Source organism: Aegilops tauschii, chromosome 5 (genome assembly GCF_002575655.3).
Source record: "Aegilops tauschii subsp. strangulata cultivar AL8/78 chromosome 5, Aet v6.0, whole genome shotgun sequence".
Taxonomy (NCBI): Eukaryota; Viridiplantae; Streptophyta; class Magnoliopsida; order Poales; family Poaceae; genus Aegilops; species Aegilops tauschii.
The window spans coordinates 370,331,696-370,350,008 of NC_053039.3; the positions used below are offsets into that span (position 1 = coordinate 370,331,696).

Here is an 18,313-nt window from a genome sequence, read left to right on the forward strand (position 1 = left end):
GAGACATAGTACTGGAACCCACCAGAAGAGGTTTTGGCAGGTCCCCACACATCCGAAAAAATAAGTTCTAAGGGAAAGGAAGAAACACTCGATGATCTAGGGAAAGGTGCTGGTGTGCTTTGCCTTGCTGACAAGCATTACACACATGGGTCAAAGACCGACTAGATGAAGCTAGCTTATTTGAAGATAAAATTTGTTGAACAACTTGTGTGGAGGGATGGCCAAGTCTTGCATGCCAATCTTCAACAGATAACCTAACCGAAGACAAAGCACGAGGAGGTGATGGCCGAATGGGATAGAGCCCATTCTCACATCTGCCTTGAAGTAGAACCCTCTTGGTGATCAAATCCTTCATAAGAAAATGAGTAGGGTAATACTTTAGATAAGCATGATTATCAACGGCAAGACGATTAATGGAAAGAAGATTTTTGTCAGCATTAGGGACATACAAGATATTGCGAAGTTTCAGATTTGCAGAGGGAGTAGGAAGAATTGCATGACCACGATGAGCTATGTGCAAACCTGAACCGTCGGCTGTGTGGATGCGATCCCTCCCTGGATACTTCTCTCGGATCATGAGGCGATCGAGGTCGCCAGTGATGTGGTCGGTGGCGTCGGTGTCAGTGAACCAGGCGCGATCTCCTAAGATGGAAGGAGGAGATGCAGCAGCGAGACCAGCCATCTTGGATTGTTGGGGTTGGAAGGCGTGGTTGTAGCGCTGGCCGCACTCCCAGGCATAGTGCCCAGGACCGCGGCAGAGCTGGCACTAGACGCAGTTGTCACCTCAATCGCAATAATCGCCGCGGTCACCGCCTCAGTTGCCGCCGAAGTCGCCTTGCTGGCGCGCACCACCCCCGCCACGGTTCCCGCGGTCACCTCCGCAAGAATTGTTGTAGCCGTCGCGGTCACCGCCGTTGCCGCGACCCTTGCCGCGGTAGTTGCCCTTGCCCCGATTGGGAGGGTTGTTGTTGGTGTTGCCGTTGGTGTCCCGAGCGACGTAGTTGACGGAGGAGCCGCTGGGATGAAGACGAGCGGCGTTGTACTCACGACGGCGTTCGAAGGCGATGGCGTGGGAGTAAAACTCCCCAAGAGACATTCCATCAAGGCAAGTCGTGGCAGCAATGATGAGTGGCTCGTAGTCGCTGTCGAGGCCGGTGATGACGGCGGTGATGATGTCCTCATCACGCATGGCATGGCCGACGGCAGCAAGCTGGTCGGCGTTGGTGCGGATCTTGGCGAAGTAGTCCGCCATGGAGAGGTTGCCCTTCCGGAAGACCGCCATGTCCAGCTTGATCTGGATGATGCTGGCACGACAGTGGATGTTGTACATCTCCTCGACATGCGCCCAGATGGCGCGAGACGTTTCAAACCGATGCACCTGCTGCAGCACTTCATCGGAGAGAGAGGCGAGGAGGTAGCTGAGAACAATCTGGTCCTGACGGTACTAGTTGGCATACGCAGGGTTAGCTCCGGCGATGCGCAGAGGAGGAAGAACCTGAGCTCGCCATAGGAGGAAGTTGGAGGTGGTGAGCTTGGCGGTGATAAGGCTAGCAGATGGCGAGGGGACGGCGGACGCCGGCGGACCGTTGAAGGCGGTGGGCAGTGATAGGGTTGAGAGAGCAGAGGAGGAGGAAGCGGAGGCCGTCGGGGAACCCATCGTGCGATTACGCGTGATGGCATGATACCATGTGAAACAGAAGAAGGAGATTGGGATTTGGCACAGCCCATAGGGCGGCCGGGGGAGTGTTTATATATGCAGCCTCTAGGGCACGACATAGCCGAGATTACATAGGTTGTTACAAGAGATAAGGAGATAACTACAAATATTAACAGCCTCCTAATCTATAACAACATTCTGTTTAACACTTGGATCCATTGTTGAGAAAATCGTTAACCGGTAGCTGCTCAGTTGGCTGCCGAGCAGGGGATTAATAGGCTAATCGGTAAGTTCATCAATTAATCGGCCAATTTATTAGTGTATCGACTACTCACTGACTCTACAAGTAGGGATTAATCGGCAAGTTAACTGATTTAATCGGCTGAATTCTTGAATAAGGCTTGGATCAAAAATTTAATGTTGGCTTCCTTTCCCGCGTGTAACATGTATTTCGCATTCCATTAGTTACACATTTTTCTGAGCCTATTCATGATGGGTTGGAAGTTCCCATTCTTGATCCTCCCCTCGGTGGTTGGCAGACCAAGGTATTTGGACTCAAAAGTGGTAGTCTCACCCTGAATCTCTTTTATGTCTTCTCTCACATGCGTCGGGCAAACTTCACGAAATAGCAATTAACATTTGCTCGTACATCTTAGAAATGTTGCCAATGGGCTGCAGAATGACCAATGCTTGATTCACATACGCTTTGACTGTCATCAGCGAATAAAATATTAGAAATACCAAGAGTGTTTCTGGCCACTTTGATAGGAGTCAATCTGCCGTCCAAAACTTCTCTATTTAGGATGCTTGTGAGTCCATCAACCACAAATAGGAAGCGATATGGGCTCAATCGATTGGGAAAATAAATCAAGTAGTTCTCCATTGCATCTAACCCAATACCTAATAGAGCAGACACACTTCATGACCCACTACACCCACTTCTGATTAAATTCGAGCTTAGTAAGGAACTCACGAAGGAAATTCCATTCCACATGGGCATAGGCCTCTGCAAGGTCTAGCTTGTATACACAATGGGTGTTAAGCTCACACCTGCTATGCTAAATCTTGTGAAAGCACTAAAGTCAATGAACGCATTGTTCGTTATCATTCTCCTGGGAATGAAGGCACTCTAAATATCCGAAATAAGCTCATCAAGGATAGGACAAAGATGATTGACCATACACTTGGAGATCACTTTGTTAGAATTAATCCGAGGCGCGTAGTAAATCTATCGAGGACCAAACAATCACACGAGGCACGACACCGGGATTTTTTTAACGAGGTTCACTGACACGGAAACATTCCCGGGGCCTGACTATGGACCCTCCTTCCCATGACACCGCTACAATACCACACCCGGCCACTCGTGCGCCGGCACACCCCGCCAACTCCCTCAACGTGCATGTGCTATTATGTTGACAAATGTTACATCGTGTTTCGACACCCTCATTATATAAGAGGCCTAGGATACGAGAATCCTACTAGGACACTACAACGTACCCTATCTACACATCGTATGACTCCATGTCCGATTATAATCTTCCTTGTACAAAATATTCCACACAATTCCAACACACCTATGATAATACACAGGCTAATGGGGCGAAAATCTTTCACGCACTGAGGGTTATTACCTTTTGGAATCTTAACAGTGATTGTGTCATTAATCCCATCGGGCATCACTCCATCATCAGAAAATTTAAGCACTCCACAGACCACCTCCTCTTTTAGGATACCCCAAATTATCTTGAAAAACTGTGCTGGAAAATCGTCCGGGCCAAGCGCTTTGAGGGGGCCTATCTTTTTTTTCTTTGCGACTAGAAAAGAGCATCACTCGCCTCCTTCTCGGTAAAGGGCGTCGTTACGTCCTCCCTCCCCGAGACGCTCTCGCAGGCGCCCTCGGGAGGAACCCTAGCGCTGCCTCCCCCGTCCCCCCTCGCCTCACCCTCCTCCCTCGCCGCCGCCGGGGGCGTCGCCGGCCTAAGGTCGCGTGGCGCTGGCGGCGGTGGGGCTGCTCCCTCCCGCGCGCAGATGGGGGCCGTCGCGGGGCGTCCCTCCTCTGCACGATGGTGGCGGCCATCGGGCCGGCCCTGCCTCATCTCCCTCCCTGCCACTGGCGTTCTGGTGGCCGGCGGCGCCGCCTCCTTCCTCTCCGGCACAACCCCTGGGGATCCGGCCCCCTGGATCGTGCTGGTGGCGGATCTGGCCCCTGGCCCAGATCCGGACGTGGTGGTTGGCGGTGGCAGTGGAGGCCGGCGGCCGTGTTTAGGTGGTGGCGCTGCAGCTAGGGTCCGTCTACTCCGGTGGGGTGGGGTGCTCCGGCTGGACCTGGCCAGGGCGCGGTGGCGCTGGTGTTGTGGTGGTGGTGGTGCGTGTCCGTTTTGCCGACGTATGGTGGGCGGGCGGCGCAGGTTGGGGCAGCGGCCCGGCGTGGTTGTTGCTCCGGCTGTGGGCGGTGGCGGCGTGGTGGGTCGGCTCTCTCGGTGTGGAGGCTTCCATTCGTCGTGCCTGCATCACGGCAGCCCGGCGGACCGGCTGGGACGACGGCTGGCTTTCTGGTGTCGGCTCGTCTGTAGGCAGCCCGTTTCAACCTTCGGTCCTCTCCTCGTCGTCCAGTTGCTACCTTCGTCGGAGGTTCGGCCTCCCCCGACAATGGTCCATCGCTCGTCTCACACCCGGCAGCAGGACTGACCTCGTCTCGCGCCCGGCAGCAGGACCGACCCCGTCTCGCGCCCGGCAGCAGGACCGAGCTCGTCTCGTGCCCGGTGCCCCGGACGGGTCGATGGAGGCCAGTTTTGGCCGACCTATTGGGTTTCGGCGTTGGGGGCGGCTCAGGTGTGCGAAAGGCTGCCCTTTCCGCCCGTATCTTTGGTTGGGGTTGCGGTGGGTCTCGAGTGAGGTGGTGTCGAGGTCTGGGATGCCAGGGTGGCGGCCCTGGTGGTGGTTCCGCGGTGCTCATGGGCAGAGCCCGTGGTTAGGTGTTGCCTGGTGGCCATGGTTGTGTGGGCGGCGTGGTATTGCGTGGTATTGGGGTGTGGCGTCCGGTGGTGGTGAGTGTTGGCCGGGGTGAAAACCTGATCTATCCGCGGATGGACCGGCGGCGGCGAAGCTCGTTCCCTTCTAGAAGGCGTCGTCGCGGCTCTCATTGCCCGTCGTGTTGCTCCAGAAGAAATTCTAATTCTCGGGTCGGGCGGTGGCGGCGCTCTGGTGTCATAACCTTCCTGAAGGCGCCACCTTGAAGCACACGGTTCGTCATAGGCGGCTTCATTCTTCGCGGTGGCATGCACACGGTTGAGGACTCCGGTTGCTCTCGTAGTACTAAGGATAGTGTTGATGCGCTCAGCGCCTTTGTATCTTGCCTTGCGTGCGTGAGAAACACTAGTACAATTATGAAGCTAATAATTAAGGAGCATCAAACAGAGTAGAATCGACATTTATTATCCGTCTCCTCTTGAAGACCAAAGAAGATGACATGTTGACATGTAAGATCTCATTATAATATCTCCTTTCCGGTTTATAGGGCTCAATTCAAAAATCTCACCAACCAAGATAGATGGTGAGTGGTGGAACAATTTTTGTAGTTTGCAAAACCAATCAATTAATGTGCTTGTTTTCCTTAAAAATTGTGTTTACCAATGCATTAATTGCAATACATGCATGTACACTCTTAATACTTGCATGCAATGATTTATTGCACCTTAAAATCTGAACATGTGATAAGGAACAACCAAATTGAGACTTATAAAATAAGAAAATTAAAATTTTGAGATAAACCTTATAAACCGAAAAGGAGGGGGTAATATGATACTACTCTTTCTGTATCACAATACTTGTGGCTAGGGAACTTATACTAGTTTTCCCTAACGACAAATAGTTCAGTACAGAGAGAGTACATGGCAGCACCTTGCATGGCGCCCAGTGTGCGGTGCTCAAGCATTCCATTCAGGAAGCGTTCATGCACCCTCGTCACGCGGGGGAAGCGTTCCATTCAGGAAGGAGCTGACCAGCACGAGCGCTGCCTCGGGCTGGTAGGACGGGACCGCGTGCCCGGCTGCCCTCACAGTTGCAAACACCAACCCACCCGTGTATCCCTGAACGAACCCTCCAGTCTGCAAGAAAAGCACGGCAGGATTATCAGAGTGGCAACGAGCAAAGACTTGCAGGCAAATCAGGACACGTAGCGATGCATGATCAATATTCTACCTCATCCTTTACCATCCACGGGCGCCATTGCTCCGTGACGTCGAGGCCGAGGTCCTTGATGGTGTAACTCGTGGCGATGAACGGGCACACGGAGTCAAAGTCGCCGCTGAAAACGCACATCTCTCCGTCACACACACACACACACTCTCTGGCAGACCAGACGACCAGATGCATATATATACTTACCTGTACAGCCACACGGGCAGGTGGTGCTCTATCAGCCATTTGAGCGTCGGCACCATCGAGACCGGTGCATCCATCCAATTGAGTGAGCTGCAAAAATACTAGAGCGTTAGTTAAGCGCAGTTTATTTTGCTGCAAATCGTACGCTATTTTGTACTCCCTTCGTCCCATAATATAAAAACGTTTTTTACATTACACTAGTGGAAAAAACGCTCTTATATTATAAAACAGAGGGAGTAGTTTCTTCGATCCCAGTTAAGAAATCCTACGAGCAGAGTTGCCACTCTTGCGATCTAGCATGCAAAGCCTTCTGCACCCGAGGATCATTGAGGTACATGTATATGTAACGATCGCTGCAAATATCATACGACCTCGGTAGTATCTGCAAAATTTAGAGCAAAACGTATTTTGTCAAGGTAGTAGGTGTGTGGCTCTTTATAATTCAGTGGCGCTCTCTTACATAGCGGCTGTGGTACTGTGTTTCAGTTGGCCCTTCCATGCAAACCGGTTCATATACGTCGTAGGGATCGATGTTAGCATGAGTGCCATAGATCATATCTTCAACGCATGCTGTGTAGCCTGGCTTGTCTAAATGGCAGTTCTCGGTGATATTGGCCCACGCCTCATTTGATATCAATCCGTGGCCCCACTGATAGTCAACTTTCCCCTTATCGTTCATATTGGCATCAAGGTACGGGTTGCCGACCTAATTAACCAAAACAGAGATGCACTCACTATACTGTTAAAATAAATAGAATGAAACTTTGTAATACTCCCTCTGTCTGTAAATATAAGATGTTTTGGATATTTTAATATGGACTACGTACCAACCAAAATGAATAAACAAACAAACTAAAATCTGTCTATATACATCTGAATCAGGAAAAAATTAAAACGCAAGGAATGGACTGGAGTAACTATTATTAATAATCAATTAATGACTCGTACCAGGATACCCCGTAGGTTTATGGAAGTTCTTGTACTACTCTTGAGATTGTGGCCGAGGATGGTGGCTGCAAGCTGCGGCACATAGTGGCCGGCGTAACTCTCCCCGGAGATGTAGAAGGGGCGGCCTTTGTACTCCGGGAACCTCTTGAGCCAGTTAAGGAGGAAGACAAACGCATCGTCGGCCGTCCTCTTGTCCCCGCTCAAGTCGTATTCGGAGGTCGTGTTGGAGTACGAAAACCCAACACCGACAGGCGATTCCAAGAAGAGCACGTTGGCAACTGCAAGGATCTCACAAGTCGGATCGGATAATCGGTTGTAGTTCTAGTTCAGTTGCGTGCAGCGCCTTACCTTTGGTCCAGGCATGCGGGTTTTCGCTGAGAGTTCTCTTGTCCTTGTTCACGCGGAACGGGCCCATCTCCATCATCGCTCCGTAGCCAAGCGATGAGCATCCAGGACCTGCGCGTGCACCATGTAAGCATTGATAGTATCTATCATCACAGAGCACTCAAAGGTTCAACAACTGAATTGAAAGCATTTTGATCGTAACAAACTAACCTCCGTTGAGCCATAGGAGGAGTGGTTTCGCGGCCGCGTCGCTGGCTGCCTCGACGAAGTAGTAGAAGAGCGCTCGACCGTTCTTCTCGTGGACGCTCACGTACCCGCCGTACTGATTTAAGCCGATGGTGCCGCTAGGCTGCCCCGGCAGCACATGGATCTTATCGGCGGCCTTCAAATTGGCCAGGTCATGGACAGAGTACTCTCTGAGGCTACTGGTAGTGGTAGTGATTCCTACCTTTGGTTCATCTATGTTGTTGGCATTGCTACTGCTCCGTCTAGACCGGATGAACCTTCTAAGCTGAGCCTCTTGCGATGCATCTGCGTGCAACGCGGCCACGCAGACGAGGAGGAGCAGACCCAAGGGGGTGTTCCTCATAGTCTGCTATGGTAAAATGAGTAACTCTGTAGCTAAAATGATGAAGATGGATTCGTGGTTGGAGTTCATATATAGAGAAATTGTAACATGGTCCCGAACAATTTGTTTGAGTAATCCATGCACATTTAATGTGTTTTAATGCGCTAGAATCTTTTTAAGTATGCCATATCTTCCTACCCCCTAGAATTCATTGATGACAATATTGTGATCCTTGAGTAGTATACGATTTGTGTAGGCAAGACAATAATGTGTATTACTATTTCCCCTTTTATGCCATGATGTATTAACTAGATGATTCGATAAGATTTTTTTGCGCAATTAAACACGGGCATGGCTTGCCTGCTTCCGCGCCTTGCTCCCATCGGTGCTCCCGGGACACGTGGCATACGTCCAAATCATCATACCATTTTCTTCCTTTCAAAACAATTCCACAAAAAAGACGATTAATACGAACCAATACGTGGCCCGGGGGTTCTTGCCGGCGCTCCTCGGCCCGACGAATTCGGTCGCCGCCGATGTCCATGCCGCAGCAGGCGGGAGCCCGGACCATACAAGGGTACTAGCACGCTTCCTCGAATGTGGACTTTGCTTTCCGCACTGATGGTCCTGATGCACCTTGGAGCGACCGTTGCGATTCCACCAACCAATGGACCGACACGACCTCATCGCTAACCCAAGCGACGAATATAAGAGGCAACAGGGTGGAGCCAACGGTGGACACCGGGCAGGCATAGAAAACATGCAAACCATCGACCGGCCAAAGAAACACGGAACGCACCCAAATTAACGCGCACTTCCCTCCCTACTTTGTCTCCACTTTGCGGGAGAAAGCATTTCCGAACCGCTCAGCGGACCGATATAGGCCCGCATCGGATGGCACAACACGTCCGGACCACGTGGTCCGGACGGTTCGAGGATCGGCGTTGAAGATGCCGCCCTAAGATACTTCCGCAAAGTCAATGGCCAATTTCTTGATGATTGCCACATCCGGACCGAGATATCATCTGTTCGCTGCACTGATTTCACTACAAAGATGCAGTCTGATTCAACCTTTGCACCCTATGTTTCCCGCCAAAAACATGTCGTTCCTAATCGTAATCATCTTCACTGCATAATTAATACAGTATAGTTTACCGACCATCAAATTCCACAACCCCAGAGGTTAGAACCAGGATGTTGTAGTTTTGGTTTAAATGGAGGTTTGATAACAAACTATGTAATGCTCAATTTTCCTCACTTTATGTAACTTGTTGTTTTGTTTCCTCCTATGGCACAACTCCTGCATCAACTTTGTAACAAATTGCATTTGGGGCATTTTTGGGTGCAGAGGTTGAAGTGCCATTTCCGGGTGTCCCTAATTGTTGAGAGGTATAATGTTTTTCCGCTTAAAATTGTTGTCTATTCTCATACCTAACCAACAGCCAGTTATAATCTTCTGCATTGAGAAACAAACACCAAGGATACATTCAAGAGCCCATCTCCATTTGAAGAGGCAAAAGACAGAAAAAAAGAAGCTCCTAAGTAAGGCAACACCATATCTGGATGCATGACACGACAGTTCTTACTTGGGTCCATATACTACTGCCCCTTTTCATAGAGTGGAAGTGTTCCTTTCAGGAACGAGCTGAACAATATCAGAGCTTTCTCAGGCTGGAAGTAAGGGACCTGATGACCAGCGCCCCTCACAGATGCAAAAACCAAACCGCCCGTGTATGCTTCAACATACCCTCCAACCTGCAAAAAATTTCAGTGTCATCAGTCAGTACAAACAAACAAGTGAAAACTGACTAGAACATGTAGTCATGCTTTACCTCTTTGTTCGCGGTCCATGGGCGCCACGGCTCCGTGATGGCGACGCCAAGGTCATGGATGGAGTACCTTGTGGCGGTAAATGGGCACACGGAGTCGAAATCGCCGCTGAAAACATATTACTATTTGTTACCCACACACTTTGGCAATGTTAGATGCGTGCTTGCAGTTGCAGTTCAGCCTGGGGTTGGCATGTTACCTACCTGAACAACCACACACGCAGCCCGTGGCCCATGAGCCATTTGAGCGTTGGCACAATGGACGCCGATGAATCTTTCCAGTGCAAGTCCCTGCACAATCACAGTAGTGGTAAGTGGAGTGAGTGGATGCTCACAAGAGTATTTATCTTGGCCCCAATTAAGCTAACTCTTACGTGCAGCCTGCCCACTTGGTCGTTCTAACATGTAGAGCCTTTTGCACCTCAGGATCGTTGAGGTAAGCATCTATGTAGTAGCCGGTGCATGGATCATACCCCGGCACCTGCACAATTTAGAGAGGATGATTTTTCTTCAGAAATTAGGTATACAAAGGAAGTGTGTTACGTGCATATAATTTGCCACTATCAGAAAAGATGTACTCCAAGATATATCTTACATAGCGGCTGGGGTAGTATTTTCCGTCGGGTGCGTCGATACAAACAGGTCCGTAAATGTCGAAGAGGAGAGTGTTGGCAGTATCATACGCGGCCATGGCGTCAGAGCATGCGTTACCATCCGACAGATTGAAATTGCAGTTCTTGGTGATGTTGGCGTACACCTCGTCTGATATCACGGCGTGGCTCCACAAGAAGTCGATAACCCCTTTCGTGTTCATGTTATCATCAAGGTATGGGTTGCCAACCTAACCAAGTAGAGATCCACAAGCTAATTTATACAATCTTCACTAGGAGATGTGTTAACTGTTATGAAGTGTATGCTTAACTGAACATAATCGCGCGTACCAAAATACCCTGTAGGTTTATGGAAGTGTTGTGGCTCAAGATGGTGGCGGCGAGCTGCGGCACGTAGTGGCCGGCGTAGCTCTCTCCGGAGATGTAGAAGGAGCGGCCCTTGTACTCCGGGAACCTCTCGAACCAGCTGACGAGGAAGAGGAACGCGTCCTCCGATGTCCTCTGGTCTCCGCTCTTGTCGTAGTCGGAGGTCGTGTTGGAGTAGGAAAACCCGACACCGGCAGGCGATTCGAGGAAGAGCACGTTGGCCACTGCACAAGCATCAAAACCTTCACATGTCACGTGTGGGGCATCGGTAGAAAACCGTTAGCGGTTGTTGTAATGTTGTGCCTCCCTAACCGTTGTTCCAGGCATGCTCGTTTGTGCTGAGGGTTCTGTTGTCGCTGTTGACGCGGAACGGGCCCAGCTCCCCCATTGCTCCGTAGCCGAAGGATGAGCATCCTGGACCTGCGTACCAAATGTAAGATCATTTTTGACACTATACGCAGGAGCGAAGCTATGTGTATTCCCTAAGGAGACACAAGTGCATCTCTATGTATGCATGGGCGAACCTCCGTTAAGCCACAGGACGAGAGGCCTCGTCGCCGCGTTGGTGGCCGCCTCGACAAGGTAGTAGAAGAGCGCGCGGCCGTTCTTCTCGTCGACGGTCACGCAGCCTGAGTACTGGCTGAAGCCGACGCCCTTGGGCGGCTGCCCCGGCAGCGCGGCGATCCTGTCGGCATCCTTCTGATCGCTCTGGTCAGAGACGGAGTGCTCGGCTCGGAGGCTACTGGTGGCAGTAGCTCCTATCATTGGCTCATCTACGCTGTGGCTACTGCTATGGGTGCTAGTCCTCTTGGACAGGATCAACTCTCTGAGCCGAGCCTCCCGCGACGCATCTGCGTGCCACGCGGCCACGCAGATGAGGAGAAGGAGACACAAGGAAGTGTTCCTCATGATGTTTTCTGAAGAAAATTAGCAGCTGTACTCCTCGCGTCCACGGATATTTCAGTGGTGTTTCGAGGTGCTTATATAGGTGTAATATAAGTGACAATGATTGGAAGGAGAAAGTTTTGACGCGATCAATCAGTCAGTGTTGAAGCCTTGAAAAGTTCTTCTGACCGTACTGAGACAAAAAGAAAAAGGAAAGAAAAACTACATGTCTGTTGCCATTGCTCAATTGAATACTGCAGATGCAGGCTGTATGTTGTCGAGTTATACTTTGTACGCAAGCTTAGAACAGCTTACAGTTAGGAGAGAGCACCATTTGGCATGCTGCCCCTGTGCTGTATGATTGTATGAGTTTCCCTATGGGTACACTCCGGTGTCATTATACGTTGCCAGTGCCAGAACAGTATTTTACCAAGGTTACACTTTGGCGCATACTGCCGTTGCTACTAGGGACTAGTCCTAACTTTTGATGGGAGGATGAGAACGATTTTTTTGGGGGTTTTTTTCTTTGTGAGGATGAGAACGATGATCACATAGTTACAACCCGTTAGTACTATCGAATAATTAGCAACACAAATCGTACATCTTTAAGATTATAGAACAATTAGGTCACTAAATCCTAACATCATCATGTTTCATGTCTTACCCATGTCCTTGTATCTTTATAGAGAAAAAGAAAAAAATCCTATGTCCTTGTATAAACTAGCATATGATGAACATTTGGAGATATTCCTACATGCAGTCCTGAGAGAATTGCCTTGCTTTCATTCTGCTCGTGATCACAAGATATTACGGAAACATGCTGTGATTAAAATTCAAAGATGTTCATCCGGCGCAAACCAGATGTGCTATTCACTCTATCCTTTTCATGAGAACAACATACAACCCTTTTCAGCACACAAGTGTTAAACCATACGACTATGGCCTGAATATGTTGTCACCTGTACTTCTCATAGTCGCGCGTAAGCATCGATTTATTTATAGATCCAATATTCGAATCAGAGCACACCGTAAATTAACATGTGGGTGCCCAAACATCCCAATTCAGTTTGGGACGTCACCCAGGTGGGAGCCTGCCCTTGAGGAAAGAGTAGAGAAGAACAAGGGCTCTCTCTGGCTGATAGCTAGGAACCAGATGGCCTGCACCCCTCACCGATGCAAACGTGAAGCCTCCCTCATACTGCTGAACATATCCTCCAACCTATGAGCCACCACAACCCCATTTCATCACAGGATCATATCTGAAGCTCTTACTGGTGTCTATTTATGTTACCTCGAAGTCCGGGGTGTACCAAGCGCGCCATGGCGTGGTGACGGGCAAGTTGAGATCCTTGACCGAGTACCTCGTCGAGGTAATCGAGCATGTGGAATCCAAGTCGCCACTGAAGAGAAGATGATCGTTCTAGTTAAAAACGTGAAACCTAGATAGTTTGTTCTGCTGATGCTCATTGTGCATGCATAGTAGTACCTATAGACTTAATAATATGGCTGTGCGCATTATTTGATGCAGAGGCCGGGGTAATCCCCTTTTAAAAAAAATAGTAGTACCTATAGACCCATATGCTTAACCCACGTTCGACTAGCCTCCTGATCGTTGGCACCACAGAAACTGGGCCAGGGGTATAGTGGAAGGGGACGCTGAAAGAAATGAAGGTGTTGCGCTCAGAAGAAAAGAAAAAAGGTGAGTGTAACAGCAGAACATTATGCAGATAGATAGAGCATATACCTTGTTCTTGGGCAAGCTAACCAATTTGTGTTGGTTCGGGCGTGCAGAGCTTCTTGCACCTCGCCGGTGTTGAGGTATGCCTCGACGTAGTACTCCATGCACGGATCGTAGCCAGCCATCTGGCAAATAAAAAATTGCGAACACTGTGACTGTCTGACTAGCCGTATAAATGAACCATTTTTATTGGGAAAGAGAGTTCGAGACTAGCCGATGGATCGCATTATCTATCTTACATAGCCTTCGCGTGCCGATGGAAGGCAGATCCTCGGGTCGTATATGTTTCGGGGATAGATGCCGCTTATGTGGGACGCCTGCCCCAACACGGAGCACCACCGCCCGTCGTCTTTTGGGGTGAAGGTGCAGTTAGCACGGATCCCGGCCCAGATCTCGTCGGAGATCAGCCCGTGGCTCCATAGAAACTCCAGATTCCCCTCGCTGTTCTTGTAATTGTCAAGGATCGGATTGCCGACCTAGATGTAATACAAACGAAACATACATATGCATGGCTACGGCAAAAACGCAATAATTTTGCAAAGTCGCATGCGAAAGGCTTACGAAGATGCCGTGGAGGTTTATGAAAGTGGTGCGGTGGAGCTCGCTCATGAAGGTGATTACGGTGGCGAGCTGCGGCACGTAGTGGCCACCGTAGCTCTCGCCGGCGATGTAGAAGTCGCGGCCCTTGTACTCGGGGAACCTCTCCAACCAGTTGAGCAGGAAGACGAATGTGTCCTCGGCGGTTCTCTGGTCGCCCCGCTTGTTGATATTATCCGAGTTGTTGCTCGCGTAGGAGAACCCCACTCCGGTTGGCGACTCCAGAAAGATCACGTTTGCCACTGCACACATCTAATCTGTTCAGTGTATCTACTCTGCTTAGAAGCCAGCTCCACTTAACAACTTACGGTTGTTCCAGGCGTGCTTGTTCCTCCTCAGAGTCTTGCCGTCGGGGTTCACTCGGAACGGGCCGAGCTCCATCATGGCGCCATACCCCAGCGATGAGCACCCAGGCCCACCGTTAAGCCAGAGGATGAGCGGCTTGGAGGCCGCCTCGTAGGGGGCCTCGACAAAGTAGTAGAAGAGCTCGCGGCCGTACTCCTCGTTCACCGTGACATAGCCGGCGTACTGGTCGAAGTTGACTCGCGGAGGCTGGCCGGGCAGCGCGGTGATCTTGTCGGCCGCCTTGGCGCTCGCCAATGGGATCGGGCAACGAGTGGGCAGGTGGCTGAAGCTGCTGGCGTCGGCCCATGGGTCGGGTCCCTCGGTTACGTCTGGATTACTGACCCTGTCAGCTTGCCTCTTCTTGGCCGTGGACTCGATGAACCTCATGAGCTGATCCTCCTGTGAGGCATCTGTGGGTGATGCGCTCAGCAGAAGGAGCAACAGGAAGAAGGTAATGGTGTGCCTAATCATATTTGCCTCTGACTTCGTGATCTTGTGAAAGATCATTCTGTTGTGGATATATATATGGGGCAGCTCAGGAGTTTGGTTGCTATTTCGCTCTTCTCCACTCAGTACAAATCCATGAGCGTACAGCTCGGAGGCTTATGGTTACTAAGAAACTAACAAGTTTGTTGCAATTAGTACACCACTACGTCTATTGTGACCAAACTGCTTGGTGCCAAAGTATCTGGTGAACAATGCTATATTTTCTTGTAGTGTAGCTGCTTGTTTGGTTTGGATTCTCCGAAGAGAGTTCTGAGTTTACATGGAGCGAATGGTTAAGTGAGACGATAATAGCGAACTCTGAGCGGTGGGTTAACTCAATGTCTTACAGCCAATTTACTTCGATTAAGACCAAGCCTCTGGAAAGTCTTCTTTAGTACAGATGGATTGTACATGATGGTATATATTTTTTCTTTTTTTCTGAGAAGGAAGTGTCAATCTCCCGGCCTCTACATCCTCAGATGCACACGGCAATAATTTATTAAAGTTTGTGCAAGGCAGTGAAGGCATAAAAAACTAACAGACATAGTACAAGACAATCATAACTATGGTAAATCTATTAGTACAAGATATGCAGCACCTACGACTAAATTTACTTCTGCCGCATCCACGCCTTCAAGAAGAGATAGCGCCGTACTCACCATCGCCCATGTCCGGCCAGAGACGGCCAGGACAAAGGATTTTCATCTGGATGCGAAGACCAACCAATGAAGGCCAGAACATCGGCATGAAGATGGTGCCTTCAACAAGGTAATGACGCAAGTTTCACCACTGTTGTGACAACCAGTGAAGGTGCGATTAGTTTTCACTCTGGACATGAAGCGGTGCTCCAAGCAACATCTTCCAAAGGGATCATCCAATAGTTTATAGTTGCGTAAGCTAGTTCTCCGCAAAGAACCACCATGGTGTCCACCAGAGGAGTCCAGACGTCTCTCCCGACACCTCCTCCCAACCATGCACAAATGAAGCGCATGCGCAAAGGTGTCATCTAGCCAACCACATCATAGGGAGGAGTGTCCCGCCAGCGGTGACGAGAGGGGGCAGTCGCACTAACGGATTGGTGGACGTCTTACCGCCCCGCCTATAACACCACCACTGCCGTCGAGGAGCCATCCTACTCGTCAGTGGCGGATCTAGGATTACACTACAGGGGGTGCCACTAAACAAAACGCAGAGCTCAGAACTTAAGTGTAATGCAAACATCGCAAATTCAAATATTGCCACAATTATGAAAATGTGAAAAACATACAAGGAAGTTACCTTGTTTGACTGCTAGAGACTTTGTACATCCTTCATGGTGTTTACTGCAGCTGAATTTGCTCATCCATACAAGATATGAGATAATAAGTAATTAGTATTTGGCCAACAAACAATACATTGAGCATAAGAGCTTGCATAATTTTGCATAACAAGAGAATAAAAACAAGTGTATATACCTACTGGAATAGCAGCCAACAGCAGGCACGCAAGACATCAGGTCCCTCTGACCTCCATTCGTCCTTCTCTGCACAGAAGGAACAAAAAACAGCCGCATCACAGTAGTTTGATTTCCACTTCTTTCCTCTGCACAGGGAGGTGGAGTAGGAGTTTGATGTCCACTTCGGCACTTCCTTCGTCGAATCTGTCGCCAACTCCAACAACTTGTTATTGAGCAGCCCTTGCCTCTTCCCGAGTGTGCCCTTCTACTAGAGCATTAGCAGACGGTGATGACGACGGTCCTATTTTTTGCACCTTTGCTTCTTCATGCTTACGAAATGGAGACACTATGGGATTATCTCTCTTCATATCTCAACTGTCAATCAACAGTGGCAGCCCAAGTCTCAGTAAATTCTGCAAACCAACTGATGAAAGCTGAACATACAGCACCAACAATGCCACGATTTGGAAGATGTGGGCCCCTCCGAAGTGCAAATTCTTTGCCTGGTTAGTCCTTCAAAACCGTGTTTGGACAGCAGATCGACTGACGCGAAGGGGATGGCCTAACTGTGGCCTTTGCCCCCTCTGCAAACAAGTGCAAGAGTCTGCAGCCCACCTGTTTTTTCAGTGTCGATTCTCAGGTAGAGTCTGGAATGAGATCACCGTCTGGCTTGGCATTCACCACTACACACTACTGACTTGGCGGAATGAGGATTCGGTTAGAGCTTGCTAGATCAAGGCTGTGGGCGCGGGAGACCAACACAGGAAGGCCCTTGCTTCGGTTGTGATGCTGGTTTCATGGGAAATTTGGAAGGAACGAAATGCAAGAATTTTTCGCAACATGGCTGCTCCAACAACGATCGTCGTCAGCAGAATCAAGGAGGAAGCCCGCCTCTGGGCGCTTGCTGGAGCCAAGCATTTGAGCCTACTTATGTCGCGAGAGTAGACCTTTTCTTTTTTCCGCTTTGCGGCTTATGTCTAAACCTTCTTCTTAATTAATGAAAATGGCAAATCTTTTGCCTTGTTTAAAAAAAAAAAGCTGAACATCAATTTTCGGATCAACACAAGGGCCACGGGCACAGGCAACAGTTCAATCAAAAATCACAAAGGGGAAGATTCTAATGTACAGATGTACTGTACTTACTCCAGGTTGTAAGCCTTGTAGGTTGAGAGAGATGGAGATTGGAGTCGGAGAGTGAGAGGGCAGCACGCCGAAACGCGCCCAGCCGGCAGCCGCCCACGCCGGTCGCCTCCGCCCTCTGGGCGACGATCGCTGTCCCCGCCGGCCGCCGCAGCGCTGCTGCGGTGCTGGCGTACTGCCCACTGCCCCAACACCACGCCGCCGACGCACAGGGAAGCTAGGTTTCAGACTTTCAGTTCTGTCGATGCAAAGGGGATCGATTAGGTCTGGAGGCTAGTTTTTTTTTAGGCAGTCCAGCCCAAGAACGTGAAGATGGGCTGGTGGGCTTTAGGAATAGATGGGCTGCTCAATTTCATACCTCTAATACATATGGAATTCGAATTATTATTGCGTATACTAGGTAAAAAAAAACTAGGTACCCTAAAAAAAGGATAGAAAAAACTAGGTAAAAAACCACAATTTGTTAGGGGTTGCCATGGCACCACGGCACCCTCATTGGATCCGCCACTGCTACTCGTGCCATGCATCTGGTCGCTGCCACCGTAGCTCAAGCCATCCATGCATGGGCCATCTAACCGCCTTTGTGCCAAACCAATCGGCCAGAGACAACACACCCATCAGACGCGCGACATGTCGTAACCGACACCATTGTCGAGCCCCGAAATTGTTCATGTGTTCAGTCAGAAAAAAAAAGATACACAAATTCTACTCTTTTCCAGATGTAAACGTATGTTCTTAATTAAGTCATCAATATTTCTTCCGACGCACGCCATATCACATGCCAAATTGCAAAAGGAGTATGAGCATATAGTTGATATTTGTGAATTGTGATTTGTGTTACTCGTAGAGGTGTCTACATATGGTTGGGACGTACATCTGTATGTATTATATCTTTTTTGCTATTGTATTATTAGCAAAGACTCCAATAGGGAAGGTTCCCTGAGCCCCTGACGCGAACAATTGTTGTGGCTGGGTGA

The 18,313-nt window shown here is 49.6% G+C and overlaps 3 protein-coding genes across 3 annotated transcripts; all 3 read right to left on the reverse strand.

Annotated features, from left to right (window-relative positions):
- Window positions 1-814: 814 nt before the first annotated feature.
- Window positions 815-1,657, reverse strand: LOC109785270 (uncharacterized). The gene is made up of 2 exons (XM_020343866.1): window positions 1,496-1,657; window positions 815-1,444 (listed from the first exon to the last, which is right to left on the reverse strand). The coding sequence occupies exons 1-2, from the start codon at window positions 1,655-1,657 to the stop codon at window positions 815-817; spliced, it is 792 nt and encodes a 263-aa protein (XP_020199455.1).
- Window positions 1,658-5,297: 3,640 nt separating this feature from the next.
- LOC109785269 (serine carboxypeptidase 1-like) lies at window positions 5,298-7,931 on the reverse strand. Its single transcript, XM_020343865.4, has 8 exons — window positions 7,547-7,931; window positions 7,340-7,447; window positions 6,992-7,269; window positions 6,504-6,749; window positions 6,313-6,425; window positions 6,047-6,133; window positions 5,861-5,966; window positions 5,298-5,766 (listed from the first exon to the last, which is right to left on the reverse strand). Exons 1-8 carry the CDS (start codon window positions 7,923-7,925, stop codon window positions 5,611-5,613), a joined length of 1,473 nt encoding a protein of 490 aa, XP_020199454.1. The 5' UTR covers window positions 7,926-7,931; the 3' UTR covers window positions 5,298-5,610.
- Window positions 7,932-9,301: 1,370 nt separating this feature from the next.
- On the reverse strand, window positions 9,302-18,022 carry LOC109785268 (serine carboxypeptidase 1-like). Its single transcript, XM_073500413.1, has 12 exons — window positions 16,216-18,022; window positions 14,239-16,089; window positions 13,895-14,172; window positions 12,887-12,995; window positions 11,235-11,627; window positions 11,023-11,130; window positions 10,675-10,934; window positions 10,329-10,574; window positions 10,108-10,214; window positions 9,938-10,024; window positions 9,737-9,842; window positions 9,302-9,659 (listed from the first exon to the last, which is right to left on the reverse strand). The coding sequence occupies exons 2-12, from the start codon at window positions 14,780-14,782 to the stop codon at window positions 9,504-9,506; spliced, it is 2,394 nt and encodes a 797-aa protein (XP_073356514.1). The 5' UTR covers window positions 14,783-16,089; window positions 16,216-18,022; the 3' UTR covers window positions 9,302-9,503.
- Window positions 18,023-18,313: the final 291 nt, after the last annotated feature.

Bases quoted from the DNA above. Each gene is read 5' to 3' on its own strand.
- LOC109785270 (XM_020343866.1), bottom strand. From the start codon at position 1,657: ATGGGTTCCCCGACGGCCTCCGCTTCCTCCTCCTCTGCTCTCTCAACC. The intron at 1,445-1,495 runs GTTCTTCCTCCT...TATGCCAACTAG, and splicing joins TCCTCCTATGGCGAGCTCAG to TACCGTCAGGACCAGATTGT.
- LOC109785269 (XM_020343865.4), bottom strand. From the start codon at position 7,925: ATGAGGAACACCCCCTTGGGTCTGCTCCTCCTCGTCTGCGTGGCCGCG. The intron at 6,750-6,991 runs GTACGAGTCATT...TTGGTTAATTAG, and splicing joins TAAACCTACGGGGTATCCTG to GTCGGCAACCCGTACCTTGA. The intron at 6,426-6,503 runs GTAAGAGAGCGC...TAAATTTTGCAG, and splicing joins CACAGTACCACAGCCGCTAT to ATACTACCGAGGTCGTATGA.
- LOC109785268 (XM_073500413.1), bottom strand. From the start codon at position 14,782: ATGATCTTTCACAAGATCACGAAGTCAGAGGCAAATATGATTAGGCAC. The intron at 11,131-11,234 runs GTTCGCCCATGC...TTTGGTACGCAG, and splicing joins CGTCCTGTGGCTTAACGGAG to GTCCAGGATGCTCATCCTTC. The intron at 10,215-10,328 runs GTAAGATATATC...TAAATTGTGCAG, and splicing joins AATACTACCCCAGCCGCTAT to GTGCCGGGGTATGATCCATG.